The 17,638-nt window shown below is 37.6% G+C and overlaps 1 protein-coding gene across 1 annotated transcript in view; it reads left to right on the top strand.

Moving 5' to 3' along the window:
• LOC103259315 (leucine-rich repeat-containing protein 7-like) overlaps window positions 1-17,638 on the top strand; it is a gene marked incomplete at its 3' end in the record, with an annotated part of 389,004 nt that overhangs the window by 87,881 nt on the left and 283,485 nt on the right. Inside the window, exon 2 of the mRNA XM_008056997.2 lies at window positions 1,086-1,288. Within this exon, the coding sequence (XP_008055188.2) occupies window positions 1,086-1,288 (203 nt within the window). The remainder of the gene's footprint in view (window positions 1-1,085; window positions 1,289-17,638) is intronic.

Genomic DNA, 17,638 nt, shown 5'->3' with positions numbered 1-17,638 from the left:
CTGGAAGCAACCATGCTGCCCATCAAAAGAGGACTGGATTTAAAAAATGTGGTACATATACATGATGGAATACTACACAGCCATAAAAAAGAACAAAATCATGAATTTCGCAGCAACCTGAATGGAACTAGAGTCTATAATACTGAGTGACCTCTCACAGAAACAAAGATCCGAGTATCACATGTTCTCACTCATATAATGGACCTTGAACATCCAATGTAATACTATAGGAAAATGACTGACAGTAGTGGGAAACTATGGGGTGGGGAGGAGATGGGATTAACGGTAGCAAATGATCTGTCTTGGGACGGGGAAGCACCTCTTATCAACAGGGTGACTGAATGAAACGTATTTATATAACTAACCCTTAACTGTACCCCACAACATCATAATAAAAAATATTGATTATAAAAAAAAGAAAATCACAGGATTCATAAAGATAGACCCCCAATTGTAAGTGAATAACCAATCTAATTATAATCCGTAGCCCCGATAGAACATAAACTCCGTGAAAACAAGGTCTTTCGTTCATCAGTCTACTCCCAGTATGTAGGTCAGTGTCTTGAACATAGTGGTGACTCACTAAATGTCTGCTTACTGATGGAATTAATTTGGGGTTAAAAAGAGGACATTATACAATTTGGGGGTGAACTTGCATATTTTTGCAGAAATGGGGGAATTGTCTTTTTCAACAAATTCTGAAGTTTTCTATTCTGACTTTAATTTGTGTAATATGAAACTCACATTAGAGATCCACTTTTCAAGTGAGAGTATAAGCATAATGGCATTGAACTGAGGTTGCATTCTGGTCCGATTCTGCTGTTCCAAAGCTATGTGATGATAGTCAGTCACTTAACCTCTTTGGGTCCATTTTTTAATTTGTTAGATGAGAATCAAGCCTATTTCACATACCTTGCAGAGCTGTTTAAGGATTCAGTGATATAATGCAAGCATGTGTCCTATATAAACTTTAAAGCATTATGAAATTGTGAAATATATTCCAAAACTAAATTTCTAGACTTTAAATATTATAAGAATACCTTCAAGGGCAATCAACTAAGCAGTTATTTTCTGTTTTTCTCTAGTGCAGTGCCTGGAGATGACCACCAAACGGAAAATCATCGGCCGTCTGGTGCCGTGCCGATGTTTCCGAGGTGAAGAAGAAATCATCTCAGTTTTAGATTACTCCCACTGCAGTCTTCAGCAGGTGCCAAAGGAAGTGTTTAACTTTGAACGGACATTAGAGGAGCTTTACCTAGATGCCAATCAGATTGAAGAACTACCCAAGGTAATTTTTGACAATGTAAAATATACATCGTAAATGGGTGTTTCATAATTGTCAAAGACTTGATCATAATGCCAGTGTTAATTGTCGCTCTCTATCAGGGTAATTGACAAATCACTGAAATTAATATAACTTCCCCAATAGTCTCATTACCTTTTAATATCACTCAATTTGTAACTTCATGTGATATATTAATGACAAATTGAACTCTGTGGAAATCATCATTTTAGGGATTATACCTAGTTATTTTCATTTAAAATGACATCCACAAAATATAGATTAGAGGATTGAGATCAATAACTATGGTGAGAAAAGAAAGGAAAAATATGACACTCTATTCTAGAGCTGAAATTGTACATGTTATATGCTAAGGTCGCATTATTTTAAAACCTTGAATTTTGAATTCTAAGTCTAAGAAATGCTTTTGCATACATCAATACTATTATGGTAGTATGAATATATGTTTTTGCTCCTGGATTTTAAATATTTTACTATTACATATATCACTGAATTTGTACAGCATATAGCTAGTAAAAATAGCTTACTAAAACTTTTAACTAGCAAACTTTTCACAGACATGCAAACACTGCCATTATAACATTATGCTACTCAAAGAAAACCAGATCTCCTTGTTCTCCATTACAGAAAATGGAGAGATTCAAAATCTAAACTGGGAGATCCTAACAGTCACCTAAATAAGTGACTCAGATTAAGTGGTCAGCTTGACAATTACCTGCAAAGGATTTTTGCAGTTGAGAGGGAAAAAAAATTATCACGCACTTAATTTTCATTGCTTGTGCTAAAAAAAGTTATTACATATTCAGTAACCAGAAAAAGAATCTTCTACAATAAAAATTTGAACTTCATTATCAGAACTTCATTATCAAAGACTACAATGTGCTGATCATAACAAATTATAAATAATTATTTGAATTTAGGATTATTTGAATTATGATGTTTACAAAGCACCTTAAAGTTAGCAACTATGTAATATGTATTTAACAAACAATATATTTTTGACAACCTAACTGTATAGCATCTTCTGGGATCTTTCTTCAGGAGGGCTGGATCAGGCCCCCAAAACATTGGCCACATAGAGTAGTACCAGGACTGGACTCAGGTAGACACTGGACTGAATTGGGCTGTCTCTCTGACCAGATGAGGTGCTGCTTGAGGTCACTTGTGGCACCTTGCTCATCTTTGCCTCCCTGCACATGGGCACGCATGGTGAATTCACATAATGGATACTGAGTCTCTGTTGTCTCTGATTGGTGGAGTAGTGCAAAGAAGTTCACTTGCTACAGGACTTGATAAGTAAGCGCATATAAGGTTAAAAAAGACATAGCTGTGGTGTTTCATCCTAATTTAGAAAAATAAGCACAAGTTATTTGTGTTTTTTAAGTCAGACCAATCTAGGATTGCCAGAAGAAAAAAGAGGGCACCCAGTTAGATTTTAGTTTTAGATTTTTAAAAGCACAATATTTTTGCATAGTTATGTCCCAAATTTTCCATGGAATATAGTTACACTGAAAATAGGGTTTTTTAAAAAAATTTACATGAAATTCAAATTTAACTGGGCATCATATATTTTTATTTCTAAATCTGGCAAACCTGGGCCAATCTAGTCATCTCAAATCTTTATTCTACATCTGTGCAACAGATTCTGTAAGAAAAATAGTAAAATCATGGTTAATTTATTAAGCTAGTATTTATTTAATATCTACTCTGCTACACAATACTTTGAAGCTTTAGGGGGGTTACAAGAGAAATAAACCTCAATCTCTGCCCTTCAGGTCTGGCAACCAATTACAGAGAAAAACTGAAGCATTACGGGTGAGTGCCCAGAATGCATAATCAGGACCAAAAAGCCGAATGCTTGTAGAGCTTATGCAGAGAAAAGAGCTTCATTCTTGCAGAGGTGAGGGAAGGACTTGACCAAACAGCACAGATGCAAAATTTAAGATGGATCTGGTGGTCTGGAGCAGCGTTGTGAAGCGTTTGGAACGGCGAGTGCATGGGGCGAATGCCGATAACATGCAGGGAGAGGAGGCAGGACCCAGACTATGAAAGGTCTTGGAAATCATATAGCTTTGTTTGGCTCAATGCATCAGTAATAGAATGCCACTGGAGAGTCGTGTGTACCAAGTAACTCCCTAGGAGCCTAAGCAGTCTTGGAAGAGAAATCTCAAGCTATTTTGTCTGTTTGGTTAGTTCAAGCAATGGACTCACAGTTAACAAAAATAAGTGGACCAAAGACTTTACTCATGTACTAGAATGAAGGAGAAATTATTGTTGTTTATCATTGGCATGCATTATATGTTTCAAAGATGTTTCACATAATCTCTTACAGTGTCTGTGAGCCCCCAATTCAGTGGCTGTCATAAAGTAGCTGTGAGAGTTCATTCCTTCTAAAGTATCTGATCTAGTGAGATAGGATCTAAATGATCTGACATTGAGATACGATCACAATAGTACATGGAAATGTTTGTGCATTGTTAGAAAAATAGGAAATTAAATAAAAACAAAAGAAATGATATGTCAATTAGGGTTCCTATGTGTGTTTCAAGTACCAGAAAATTTGCTCAAATACACTTGAAAGAGAAACTGGCTTGATTGTCTCACATAGGAAGGTCCATCTCAAGACAGAACCCAAAACTGATTTGTTTCTATTTATCTTGTGTGGGATCAACTTTATTCTGAGACTGGCTTCTGTCATGGTGGTGGAATTCCAGAGTGCACTTCCACAGTATCCAAAAAAAATATCTAACTCCTGAAAACACTCTTTCTGAGAAGGACAAAAAAACTGCCCCCCCCAATTCCTCAATTAACTTGTCCTTTGATTTTATTGGCCATAATTTTGTCACATGTTTACTGTTGATCCAATTCCTTTGCTATTTGAGCACAGAATAAGCTACACTAGCAAGAAAAAATGAGATTACCATGATGGGCCACCTTAGTGGAATTGTGGCTGCTGACAACCATAAAAGGGGCAAGGTGGAAGGCTTGTTGGGGAGTTGACCACACTGCACTCTGCAGACAGCTGGCTGTGAAATGGCCGCTTCATGAGGAAAAGTTGTTCTGAATTGAAGACTATATATAAAGCTTTTAATGATCTGTAGACAGAGCATGGAGCCCTTTAGGATTTAATCTTCAATTTTTTTAAAGATGTAGGGTACAATTCAGGGTTAGGTATACAAATGTTGATTATGCAGGTACCTTTGTTGATGAGGTGTGTTGCTCCTTTCCCTGGCAGTTTCCCTCAACTGCCAATCCCACCCCCTCCCCTGTCAGTTTCCCCCTACTGCCAATCCCTTTCTTACAGTATTATGGTAATTGTTCAAGGTCCATCTATGAGTGAGAACATATGGTACTCTATTCTTTGTTTCTGTGGTAGATCACTGAATGTGATAGACTCTAAATCCATCCAAGTTGCTGCGAAGTCCCTATGTTTGTCCTTCTTTATAGCTGCATAAAATTCCATTGTGTATATGTACCACTTTTTTTATCCAGTTTAGCTTCAATAGGCAGCATGGTTGGTTCCGTGTTTTTTGCTGTTGTGAATAGAGCTGCAACAAACATGCATGAGCAGGTATCTTTTTTGTAGAATGATTTGAGTTCCTTCAGGTATATTCCCAATAGGGGGATTCCTGGGTCATATGGAAGGTCAATTTCTAGTTCTTTTAGAAATCGCCACACTGTCTTCCAAAGAGGTTGCACTAGTTTGCATTCCCACCAACATTGTAGAAGCATTCCTTTTTCTCCACATCCTCGTCAGCATCTGTTGTTGTTTGTTTTATTAATGATGACCATTCTTACTGGGGTTAGGTGGTATCTCAATGTGGTTTTGGTTTGCATTTCTCTAATGATGAGTGAGGCTGAGTACTTTTTCATGTGTCTGTTGGCTCCCGTATATCTTCTTTTGAGAAGTATCTTTTCATGTTTTTTGCTCACTTTTTATGTGGCTGTTTGTTTTTTTTTTTCTTTTTGGCGCATTTGAGATCCTAGATATTAGGCCTTTGTCAGATATACCGTTGACAAATATTTTTTCCCATTCTGTGGGCTGTCTCCCTGTTCTCTTGATGGTTTCTTTTGCTTTGCAGAAGCTTATCAGTTATATGAGGTACCACTTGTCTATCTTATTTCTTATGATATGGACACTTAGGGTTTTGATCAGGAATTGATTGCCAGTTCCAATTTCCATAAGAGTGTCTCCTGCATTTTCTAAGATTCTTATTGTTTGAGGTTTTACGTTTAGGTCTTTGATCCATTTAGAGTTAATTTGTGTGTATGGTGATAGGTAGGGGTCCTGTTTCAATCTTCTGCATGTGGTCAGCCAGTTAGATTCTCCTCTCCCCAGTGGTTGGTGGTGGAGGCTTCGTCAAAAATGAGTTGGTTGAGAAATTGAGACTTTGCTTCTGGAATCTCTATCCTATTCCATTGGTCTATGTGCCTGTTCTTGTACCAATACCAGGCTGTTTAGATTACTGAAGCCTTATAGTGAAGTTTGAAGTCTGGAAGTGTGATACCTCTTGCTTTGTTTATTTTGCAAAGGGTTATTTTGACTATTTATGATCGTTTATGTTTCCATATGAATTTCTGTATTGTTATTTCCAGGTCTGAGAAGAATGATGTTGGTAATTTAATGGGTGTTGGGTTGAATGTGAGATTGCCTTTGGTGGGATGGACATCTTAACAATTTTGATTCTTCCTATCCATGAGCATGGCATATTTTTCCATTTGTTTGTGTCTTCTTGGATTTCTTTGAGCAGTGGTTTGTAGTTCTCTTTGTAAATGTCTTTCACTTCTCTGATTAGGAAGATGCCGAGGTATTTCTTTTTGTAAATGTGTATGGCTATTGTGAATGTGATTGTGCTTTTTATTTGGTTCTCTGCTTGCTTGTTGTTGGTGTATAAGAATGCAACTGTCTTTTGCACATTTATTTTGTACCCCAGGACTTTGCCAAAGTTCTTTATCAGTGCAAGCAGGTTTTTGACAGATTATCTTGAATTTTCAAGGTATAGGATTATATTATCAGCAAAGAAGGATAACTTGACTTCCTCTTTTCCTTTTGGATACCGCTGATTTCCTTCTCTTGTCTTATTGCCCTCGCTAGGATTTCCAACACGATGTTGAACAAGAGAGGTGAGAGTGGGCAGCCTTGTCTTGTTCCAGTTTTCAGGGGAAATGTTTCTGTCCATTTAGCCAAATGTTAGCTGTGGGTTTATTGTAGATGGCACTTACTATTTTGAGGTATGTTCCTTCTATACCTAGGTGTTTGAGGGTTTTGATCAAGAAGCGATGCTGGATTTTATCAAAAACTTTTCCTGCATCTGATGATATAATCATGTGGTTCTTGTTTTTACATCTATTGATGTATAATTACATTTATGTTCTTGTGAAGGTTGAACCAGCCCTGCATCCTGGGAATGAAGCTTACTTAGTCATGGTGGATGATTTTTGAAATGTGTTTTTGGATCCGATTTGCTGGAATTTTGTTGAGGATTTTTGCATCCTTGTTTATAAGGGATATTGGCCTGTAGTTCTCTTTTTTTGTTTGATCTTTACCCAGTTTGGATACCTTCATAAAATGATTTGGGGAGAATTCCATCTTTCTCAATTGCCTGGAATACTAGTCTTCAAATTTAGGTTGAATAAAGTACTTTTGCCTGCTGCCTTATTTTATAGTTCTTTGTATGCCTCTGGTAATGTTACCGTTGTAATTTCAGATTTGTTGAGTAATAAGGCAGCCTTTTTTACTCTTGATATTACACTATGGTAAGAATTACCTTTTATAAATGTATTTAATGTTTGCTTTCTGATATTTTGTAGAGCATATTCTAGCTGATCATGAATCTCTAGTATAAGATGTTATACAACAGGTAGAAAACAAAGAAAGTCAAGGTAAAAGGTATTGGTAAAGATGTAAAGCGTGTGTCAGAAAAATAGATAAGAAAGGAAAGAACAGGAAGTATTTTTTTTAGGAATAGTTTTATCTGTGTGTCTTAATTTCTGTAGTAGAAGATAAAAATACAAAATGACATACCTTTCACACAATGATAGAAACCCACACAAAACGACTTTTTTGCTTTGAATTAGGAACTTAAAATTATAGGCAGAGTGATAGACCATAGCAGATCCATATTATATATGAAGTAGTATGGGAAGACAAATGTGAAATAAAGGAAGAAAAAAAGGAAAACTGCAGGGAAACTTCTGGAAATTGAAGAGGAACCTTAAAAATAGAACATAAATAATTTTGGAAAAGCCAACATGTGATCAAAATGGAAAGAAATGGAGACTGAATTTGGTAGATGAAGTTCATTTAACCATATGTAAAATAAATGGTAATAAATTTGAAACACTGTATTTTCTAAATTTTCTTTACTTAAAAGTTTACAGTGTAGTCCAAAAATATTTTTGAGAATAGGAACTTGAGCTTTGAACCAAAACAAACCTGGAATTAGATACTAGCACTGATGTTTGGTTAGGAAAGTATTTTATTTTCTAGAAGGTTCAGTTTCTTTGTTAGTAAAATTGGGGAAATAGCACAACCTACTGTGAGTAGATAGACAGACCAATGGACAGATAGAGTAGATTGGTTGAGATAGTACATGTGAAATGCCTGGGAAAAGCATCAATAATTAGCATTTATTATTCTCCTATCATAGCTGAAGTAAGATTTCCATGCTCTTTACTTTGAATCAAACAAAAGTAAAATTTTGTACCAGCTCAGGATATTTCTAGGTGTTTATTATTCAACACAAATGTTGTGGCAAGACTTTATTTGAAAGCGTCAAATATATTTTCTAGGAAAGCAGATAGATTTCTGACCATGCACATTTATACCAACATGTTTGTGGTGATATTACCACTTTCCCACAAAATATTCTTGACTCACAGAATCATAGTATTATATTATTTTTTAGTAGACGCAACCTTGGAGATTTAATTTAGCCCTCAGTTATTACTAATAAGTATATCTAGACGGGAAAAGTTAATTGACTTCCCTTAGACCACATGGTACGTTAGGCCCTATCCAAAACTATTACCAAAGACTCAGTATCATGAAAGCAGAGGTATGCTACAATGAAAACAAATAAAAATCTCAATGGAGGGCTGAACAGAAATTTTACTTTGTACCCCATGAGTGTTGGCAGGGACCACTGCTCTTCCAAAGCCCTTCCTAACAACGAGTTCAACTTTTCACCTAATGGGGAAATATCTGCTTATTATATCTCTTGCAATAGTCACCTAAGTTCTTTGTGAATATTTTTATTAAATGAAAAAATTATTAACTTAAGAGGTAGGTCATTGTATTCCTGGAAAGGTCTAGTTTTCAGAAAGTTCTGCAATATGTCAATGTTTTCTCCCTATATCCATCCATCCACCTGTCTATCCATACAACACTTGGCTGGGAGCTCAGAGTGATACACATTAAAGCATGCCTTCCCTTGAAAAGGGACTATGCTTCCATTACTGCCTTGATCCTTCAAATATCTTAAAACAATTCATGGGCTTTGTGTTAGAATTCTCTTTTCTAAGACAAGTTTTCTTGATCATTTTCAAAGATGTGGTATCTAGACTCCTAACCATCTTGACTACTTTCCCCTCTACTTATTCCAGTTATTAGCTTGGTTTTAGACCTTTATTTATCAAATAAAAATGTTTATACAAGTGGAAAAATTATCCAACAAAGCAACAAACAAAATGTAATGGAACTCAGGAGAGAGGTCAGGATTGGAGATGGATATTTAATAGCCATACTCCAAGCAGTAGGAGTTAAAATTTTTAAAAAAATGCTCTTAGAGAAAAAGGAAAAAGATAATTGCACAGAAACAAATATGAAACTTTAAAAAGTGAAATAATAGTACATACTCACCACTGGAACTTGCCTAGAAGTTATTTGGGCTTCCCTCAACAATCATGGCAATTTTATATACCGGGTAAAATCAGGAAAATTTATTATGCTCATGAAGCCAGAAATCTCTTCATGAGAGAGAGGAAGACAATGTCTCAACTGATCTGTATCTAGGCTTCTATAGCTTACAAAACTTCTTTAATGAACAGAAGAAAAAGAGACAGCAACTTACTGTGAAACACTTTCAAAGCTAACTCTGAGTATTTTCAAACTTCTAAGACACCTGAGATTTAAAATCTTGATCATTTTGCTTGTAGAGACCACAGATGAACTGTTTTATATATGAGGAAGGTGATTCTAGCTTCCTACTGGAATGTCATAAAACACTCAGAGTGGACACAAAACTAGTGAGATGTAGGGAAGTTGTACATAGACTTAAAATAGCAGAAAAACCAGGGACACAAATATTAATTTGTATATTGAACTATGCATTCTCAAAACTTGCTCATGTTCTGGAGGCACGTTGAAGATGTCGTCACTTAAAGCTGGTTTCACCTCATTATGACCCACATTTGAAGGTCTCAGACTTTAAAAATCCAGCTAAATGTGGGAACTGACATCCTCCTTATTTTTCGAAGTACACATTTAAAAGCTTTCATGTATGACTTTTATTACTTAATTGCAAAAATAATGTTTTGACAGCCAAGTGTGGAAAGTACTCATAACCACGGAATAAATGGTAAACCTTTACAAGATAGGCAATAAACCTATATCCTTTTTAAAGCAGAAGTTGCGCTGAGATATAGCTTACATACCATCAAATTCAGTTTTACAGATTCAATGGTTGCTTACAGAATTGTACAACCATCACTGCTGTCTAATTCTAGAACATTTTCATCACCCCCTCAGGACAAACAAAACAAAACCCAACTGAAAGCTATTAGCAGTCCCTCCATGTATCTTCCTTCTCCTAGATTCTGGCAACTTCTTTCTCCACGGATCTGTCTATTCCAGAAGCTTCATATAAACAGAATTATGCAGCAAAGGGCCTTTTGTGACCAGCTTCTTCACTGAGCGTAATGTCTTCAGGGCTCATCTGTGTTATAGGATGTGTCAGCACTTCATTCCTTTTTATTACAAACAGTGTTCCTTTGAGTGGATATATCATAGATCACTTTTAAAACTACAATAGAATACCTTTCAAATGCAGAAAAGGTGTCACAAAGTGCTGTTTTTATAACACACATGCATAATTGTTTTCTTGATCCAAGTCCATCTGCTTGGGGCTTCAGTAACAACTGTCTCTAGTATTTTGTCTTGATCAAGTGATTGTTGAAACCCAATTTCACAAAAGTATGCAGCAAAAATGCAAATAAATTTTTAACAATATTACATCCAGTATAGGATGTTGTCCATGAGCTTAGAGGCACCCGGAATAGTAGCCTCCATATCCACAGTTGCTTTCCCTAAGAAGACACGTGGGGAAGCCAAGGGCTGCTGGACACAACTGCATGGTGCTGACGATTCACAGCGAGCTGTATAGCTGAAACATTGATCATCCAGTAAGGACTCATCGATAAGGGGTGATTTAGACTGGTGAAAATTTGATCATGGACCGGCTCCAGTCACTGGCCTATGCGAGAGCAGAAATTCTCACTAAATTCTCCAGAAAATAAATGAGCAACAAAAATGTATTAGAATCATGCCAGCAACCAGCAGGTAAAATAGAGTTCCATGTTAATGCCCAGCAAGCTTTCCCCTCAGACATTTAGCCCTTGGTCTTTCCTCTGCCTGGCTTGCTCTTCCCTGTGGCTCACTCCTCCATTGCCTTCCAATCTCTGTTCCAACATCACCAGAGAAACTTTTCCCGTTATGTTGTACAACATAGCAGCATCCACCATCACCACCACTTACTCAGCCCTGACAAAATGTTAAGCTTCATAGTGCCTCCAGATTTCTGGTGCAATTTGATTATGCTGACCAGTACTAAGAGACTGCCTAAACACTGTCATTGCCATAAAACATCAGCATCAGTTGCTCCCTCTGATATGCTGTCTATTATTTTCCGAGGGATAAGACCTTTAACAGTGGCCAGAGTTGAGGAAAGAAAGGAAAGACTGGAGCATATCCACATACGCATGAAACACAGAAAATAAAACTCCCACTTAGCAGTTTTTCCTTTTTTGAGGCTGATCTTGGGAGTTGACGTGAGATGGGATGATTTGGGGGGCTCCTCCATAACCCACTACCTCATACAGCACTCTGTGTTCTTCTTTCTCTCAAACTGATTGCTTTATTCATATCAACTAGAGCTGCCACAGAATGCCATCTCAAATAAAGGAATGTGCCCTCTGTCCCTAGCAGCAGTCAAAGGAGGGACATAATGGAATGTGTTTTTATATGTTTGGGGGCAAAGGGTGGATAAGTTCTCTAAAGTTCTTTCCAAACTTAATGCTTTGTGATCTACTAGTTTGAGCTTCTTTCTAAGTAGACAAAAAATGGCCAGCAATAGAAGGAAGCATTCTGACCGAGCAGTGACTGTCATTATAATTATTCTCACAGATGTACTACAGTACAGTGTAAACGTACCATGGGAAGAATTCTGGTGAGAGAGGACTAAAGTTTGATGCAAGTCCTGCCACTAGTTAGCCACATGACACCAGATATTCTTCGCTTCTTCGAGTCTTAGTGTCTTCGTTTGCAGTGGATGCCAGTCTAGATTGGTCCTGCCCACCTTCTGTGACTATGTCGAGGACCAAATACTATAAAGGATACGAACGTGCCTTAAAAACAGCAGTCTATAGGCTGAATGTCCCTAATTAAACTTCTTAAGCTCCAGGTGGAGAATTTTTTACCTGACCTAATGTGCCAGGTCAGAGTTAAAACGTAGTCAAAGCTTTGTTTTGTGCACAGAGTTATTTTTAAATATTTTATAAATTTGCCCTCAGGCTATGTGTATAAGGTGTATATGAAACATAAATGAATTGATGTTTAGCCTTGAGTCCTGTCGTCAAGGTATCTCATTAGGTATATGCAAAATATTCAAAAATCTGAAAAAAAATTCAAACTCCAGGACGTTTCTGTTTCCAAGCATTTCAGATAAAGGAGGCTTAACCAGTATAACTCTTTTGTTTTGTTTTGTTTTGTTTGTTTTTTGGTTGGAGTCTCACTCTGTTGCCCAGACTTGAGTGCAGTGGCCGCTCCCAGCCACCACAGCCTCGACCTGCTGGGCTCCAGTGATCCTTCCGCCTCAGCCTTCCAAGTAGCCGGAATTACAGGCATGCGCTACCACGCCCAGCTGATTTCAGTATAACTCTTGAGTTAAAGGAAATGGCTTATTTTAATAAGAAAGGAACATTGTTTAATGAAGTTATTTGCTAATTCAAAATAAAGGTAAATCCAATACTAAAATAACAGAAAGAATATTTTAATTGTTCAACAAATGGGTACAGTTTTACTATTTAATATGAATTTACAGTGGTACCAGTCAGGGTTTTGTTGCTGTTGTTGTTGTTGTTTTTATTCTAGTCCACAAAAACTAACTGGTCATCTTAGGTAAAAATGAACATTTATTAGAATGTACATTAGAACGAATAAACATTTATTAGAATGAGCATTTATCCAGGGTCATAAAATTAATAGTAACCTAAAGAACTTCACATGGAAAAAGGACGGGAACTAAGAGAGTTCTAGACCTCTGTTCAGAATTCCTAGCACAGTGACAGTCTGGACCACACACTGCTGCTCTTTTGATGATGGCAACCTCCAAAGACCCCATGTAACCATGGCAGTTGTCTAAGCTGCCTCCCCAAATAATATACAGTGAGACATACCTTAAAAGGTCAAAATGCTAATGGAATGTTAGGAGTGGATGTAAGGCAAGCAAAATAATAACAACAATATAATAAGTATCCTTGTATTCTACATATTATATGTAGTTTCAATATAGTTATTGGGTTTTTGGGTTTTTTTTTTTTAGTTTGAGTCTCACTCTGTCTCCCATGCTAGAGTGCAGTGGCATGCTCAGGGCCACCCCAGGGTCGACCCACTGGGCTCTGGTGATCCTTCTGCCTCAGCCTTTCAAGTAGCCAGAACTATAGGTACTCACTACTATGTCAAGCTGATTTTTATTTATTGTAGAGGCAATGTCTCACCAGATTGCCCGGGCTGGTCTCGAACCTGCGGGCTCAGGCAATTTACTCAAAGTGCTGGGATTCCAGGCTGAGCCACCGAGCCCGGCCTATTGGGTTTTCTTTTCATTCACTGATATTTGCAACTTAAGATGTTTTAGCACAAGGTCATGATTTTCTTAGACCTTTAAATAAAGTTACTTGAAATCAAGGCTACTTGCTTATTTTGTGAGAGATCTAATGAGATGGAGATTTTAGAATGACAAATTTTGAAATGCTATTTCACACTTGTGATTTTCATTTATCAAAATATGAATGATAACTGATTATTTTATTTTCTAAAATAAAATTGTATCACTAATAAAATTGTTTGCTGCTTAAATAATTGTCATGATTGAGAAATATGAAATGCTTTGCTCTAGATTTAACACAGCCCAAATTTGCAAATGTAGAACAAAAAATTGCTTCTTGTTTAATAAAGTTTCCCCATTTTTAAGTTTCGTGTTAATAATAATTCCCTTTAATGCATGTGGAATTGTCTATAACCTTGAAATACTATATACATAGTTCCACATATATCTTTGAAGGGCTCTTCTTGGATCCTGGGTTTAAATAATGATTTTTTAAATGACCCCTTTCAAATCTCACTCCCTTGCAGATCCCCACAGTACATTTTTCTGTCCTCCAGTGTCAAAAGTATAGCATTTTTCTGAATATGTAAAACCACACCCGGAGTAAATATATCTCATTTGTATGCATAAGTGATACATAATCAAAATTTGAGCATGTTTAATCTCTTGCCTGAAGCAACTTTCTTCAACTCTGTTTTTATTGCAATTATTTTGGCATTCTAATGAACAGGTTCTCTTTTTTCAATGAATAAATAATGTAGGCAGATTATCTAGAGCCCTAAGGAAGAGTGAGATGAAGGCTAGAGTAGCAAAAACAGTTTGCATGTGGAAAATGATGGTTCAGTTTTGCTCATCTAGATCCTTATTTTCGCTTAAAAAGTTTTATTATTTAAAAATTTTACAGTATCAACAACTCTTGTGAGTCAATGAAAAACAGTGATAGCTCTAATACCAGTACCTAAGTCATTTTTTTTTTAACTGTTTTATAACCTTTTACATGTCTACAACAAGTCAGAAGACTTAGGTCATCAAATATCGAATCATACCCAAATATCAAATCTCATTGAAATCAGATTAAATAGCCCTTATGCTGGTTTTTACTGCCAGTTTCTGGGAAGGGCATTAAAGAACAAACTTCAGCTACAATATATAAAATGATTTGTTCATGCATTCAGCAAACACGTCTTGATTGCCAGTTGTGTGCAGACATGGTGCTAAGTGCTAAAGCTACATCACTGAGCAGGACCAAGTCTCACAAAATCTACCTCGCTGCAAAAGAGGAATGTCAGTAAACAATCACAAAGGAAATGTTCGTTAATAGTCAATGCCATGCTGAAAATAAAGCAGAGGGATTGCCAAAGAGCTACTTATGGCTGAAATGATAATACATGCCTAGGGAGAGACCTTTCCTGTTGTGCTCTGAAGGGCAGGGAGGGGTCAGCCATGCAAGACCTGGGAAAGAACATTCCAGGCAGAGAGGACTCTCGAAAGTAGGAATGGATGTGGCCTATTCAAGAAACAGAAAGAAGGTGGGTGTGTAGGGAGTGAAGGGAGGAGTGGTACAGGGCACAGCAGGAGAGGCGTGTGGGAGAAGTGGGAGGAGAGAGTGGCGAACTCGTGTCAGTCAGGTAAGCTGGGAGAGGCCTTAGGATTTTATTCCAAGTGGCATGAGGGGCCCCTGAAAGATCTTAAGAGCAGCAACGGTATGCAATAGCTTGTGTTTCTAAAATGCCACCCTGTTTGCAGTGGGAATACAAGTCCGGAGTCGAGGCAAAGAGATTGAGGCCATTTCTGTCATTCAGGTGACAGGTTGGTGGCTTCTACTAAATTGATAACAGTGAAGAAAAAGAAAAGTGCCAGACAGTGCTTTCTAAGTAAAGTTAACAGAATTTGCTAAGGGAATGAATTCGGGAGATCGGAAATTAGGACTTGAAAGGTTTTGTGGAGAGTTGCAATTGACAGAGGTGGAAAATAAAATAACAAAGGGGTTTTAAGGATATAGGAAGAACACGTATGCTGTCATGGAAGCCAAGAAAAATGACAGTGTTTTAAGAAGAAGGAATATAAGCAGAGATTGGCTACAATGACAGAAAAAGAAACATTGTGTTTACTAGTATGAAAATAATGGGTGACCTTGACAAGATTAGTACAGTAAAATCCCAACTGAAGTGGTTTGAAGAAATAATGGCAAATATAAACATCTCTATTAAAAGGGTTTTTTTTGTTAGGGAAAGCAGAAAAGTGGGACAAGCTACAGAAGAGTGTGAGAGCAAGATACATTTTGTTTTGTGTTCCAAGATCAATGACCTGAAAGCACATTTGTATACTACTAGAAAGAAATGAGAAGAAAGGGGAGAAACTAGATGCAGGTAATTGATGGAATAATTGTAAGAGCAACGTCTTCAAGGCAAAGGACATGAAATGAATGAAGGGGTTGCCTTTGCGGGGAACAGACCTCCTTTATCCATGGTAGTGAGAGAGAAAGAAGACAATTTGGGCACAGATGATGACGGTTGGTAGGACTCAAGGGGTGTGATGGATACCGAAATTTTGGGGTTCAAACAGTAGAATTCTCAGTGTATGAAAGAAATACTGGAATCAGTGAACTGAAAAATTTGGAAGTGGCAGTCTTTCAATGGGCTAAGAGGGTGGGAGAATGGGGTGCACGAAATTTATGAGTACAGAGGAACATCATTTATTAAAGGAATTGAGGGCCTTACCTGTATAAATTATCTGTACTTTGTAGAGTTTCTTTATGAAGTGATGAGTAGTTGAGAAACAAATACCAAAAGCAAGTTCTCCCAAAGTCTTCTGTACTGGTTTACATGCCTGGACCAGTGTGTCAGTAACAGACACTGGAAAGAAGACACGCAACAAAGTTGTGCAGGCACTTCATGTCCTCAGATCAACCCTGACAAACATGTTTTGTTATTCTCCTTTTTAAATTTAAGAACCCCAAAGCACAATGAGGACAAAGAATGCACCCAATATTAAGCAACTGGAAAATAGAACAGGTGGGGAGGCACATGCCTTTAATTTCAGCTACTTGGGATGCTGAGGCAGAAGGATCACTTGAGGTCAGGAATTCAAGGCTGCGGTGAGCTATGATCATGCCACTGCACACCAGCCTGAGTGACCAAGTGGCACTCCATCAAAAGACAGAAAGGGAGAGAGGAAAGAGGAAGGGGAGGAAAAGGAAGGGGGAATCGTTTTAGCTACATTAAGAATAGATTGTAAAAGAGTAAACCCAGCAGCAAGCAGACCACATACACAGAGCTTGTAGTTAATTTCTAAGAGCTGATGATGACCTGGCCCAAAGTGGTGGCCTAGAAGATGGATCAGAGGACAAAATGGAAAGGTTTTTAGAATGCAAAAGGTACTGCATTGACCCATCTTGACGCTAGGGGAAGGTGCAAAATGGGTCACAGGCGGCACCAAGGTTTCTACTAAAGGATGTGGGAGTAAGCCAAAAGAAGGAAGGTTAAGAAGGTAGAAGCCAGAGCCCAGTTCAGAAGACTCACCAAGGAATCTCTATGGAGCTGGGTGTGCACCACCTTTAGAAAGCCGTCCTCCCAGCTGAAGCTGCCTCTGCAGGGCACAGAAGTGAGTTGCTCTAGAATCAAATGTGGACCTAGCAATTTATCTGATGTGCTTTAGGCTTGGAAATGTAATTGCTGGGCATTTGATAACACTAGTTGAGTATTTGGAAAAATTGAGAATAAACATTTAGAAAACCAAGCTAATGGAAAGTGAAATATCTTCAGGAAAAAAAAAAAGCGGTTGCAAATAGCAGATATAAAGGTTACATAAATCTAGAAATTGAGGACTAAATAGATGATAAAATAGCAGACAGAATTCATGCTAAATAAGCAAATTTTAGCTGTTTTTACCACAAAATGAATAACTGCAAGATGATCAATATGTTAATTTGCTTCGCTATAGTGACCATTTTGCTATCTATATGTATCTATAGCATCATGGAGCATATTTTAAATATACACAAGTAAATTGTTTTGTTTTTTCAACTTTTAATTCTTTTTTTTGAGTTGGAGTCTTACTCCAACGCCCAGACTGGAGTGCAGTGGCCGCTCCTGGCCACCGCAGCCTCGATCTGCAGGGCTCCAGCGATCCTTCGGCCTCAGCCTTCCAAGTAGCTGGAACTACAGACGCGCGGTACCACGCCCGGCTCATTTTTGATTTATTGTGGAGATGAGGTCTCGCCAAGTTGCCCAGG

The sequence above is a fragment of the Carlito syrichta genome, unplaced genomic scaffold (genome assembly GCF_000164805.1).
Source record: "Carlito syrichta isolate Samal-C Ts95f unplaced genomic scaffold, Tarsius_syrichta-2.0.1 Scaffold302595, whole genome shotgun sequence".
NCBI classification, from domain to species: Eukaryota; Metazoa; Chordata; class Mammalia; order Primates; family Tarsiidae; genus Carlito; species Carlito syrichta.
This window is presented reverse-complemented; position numbering and strand designations above follow the sequence as displayed.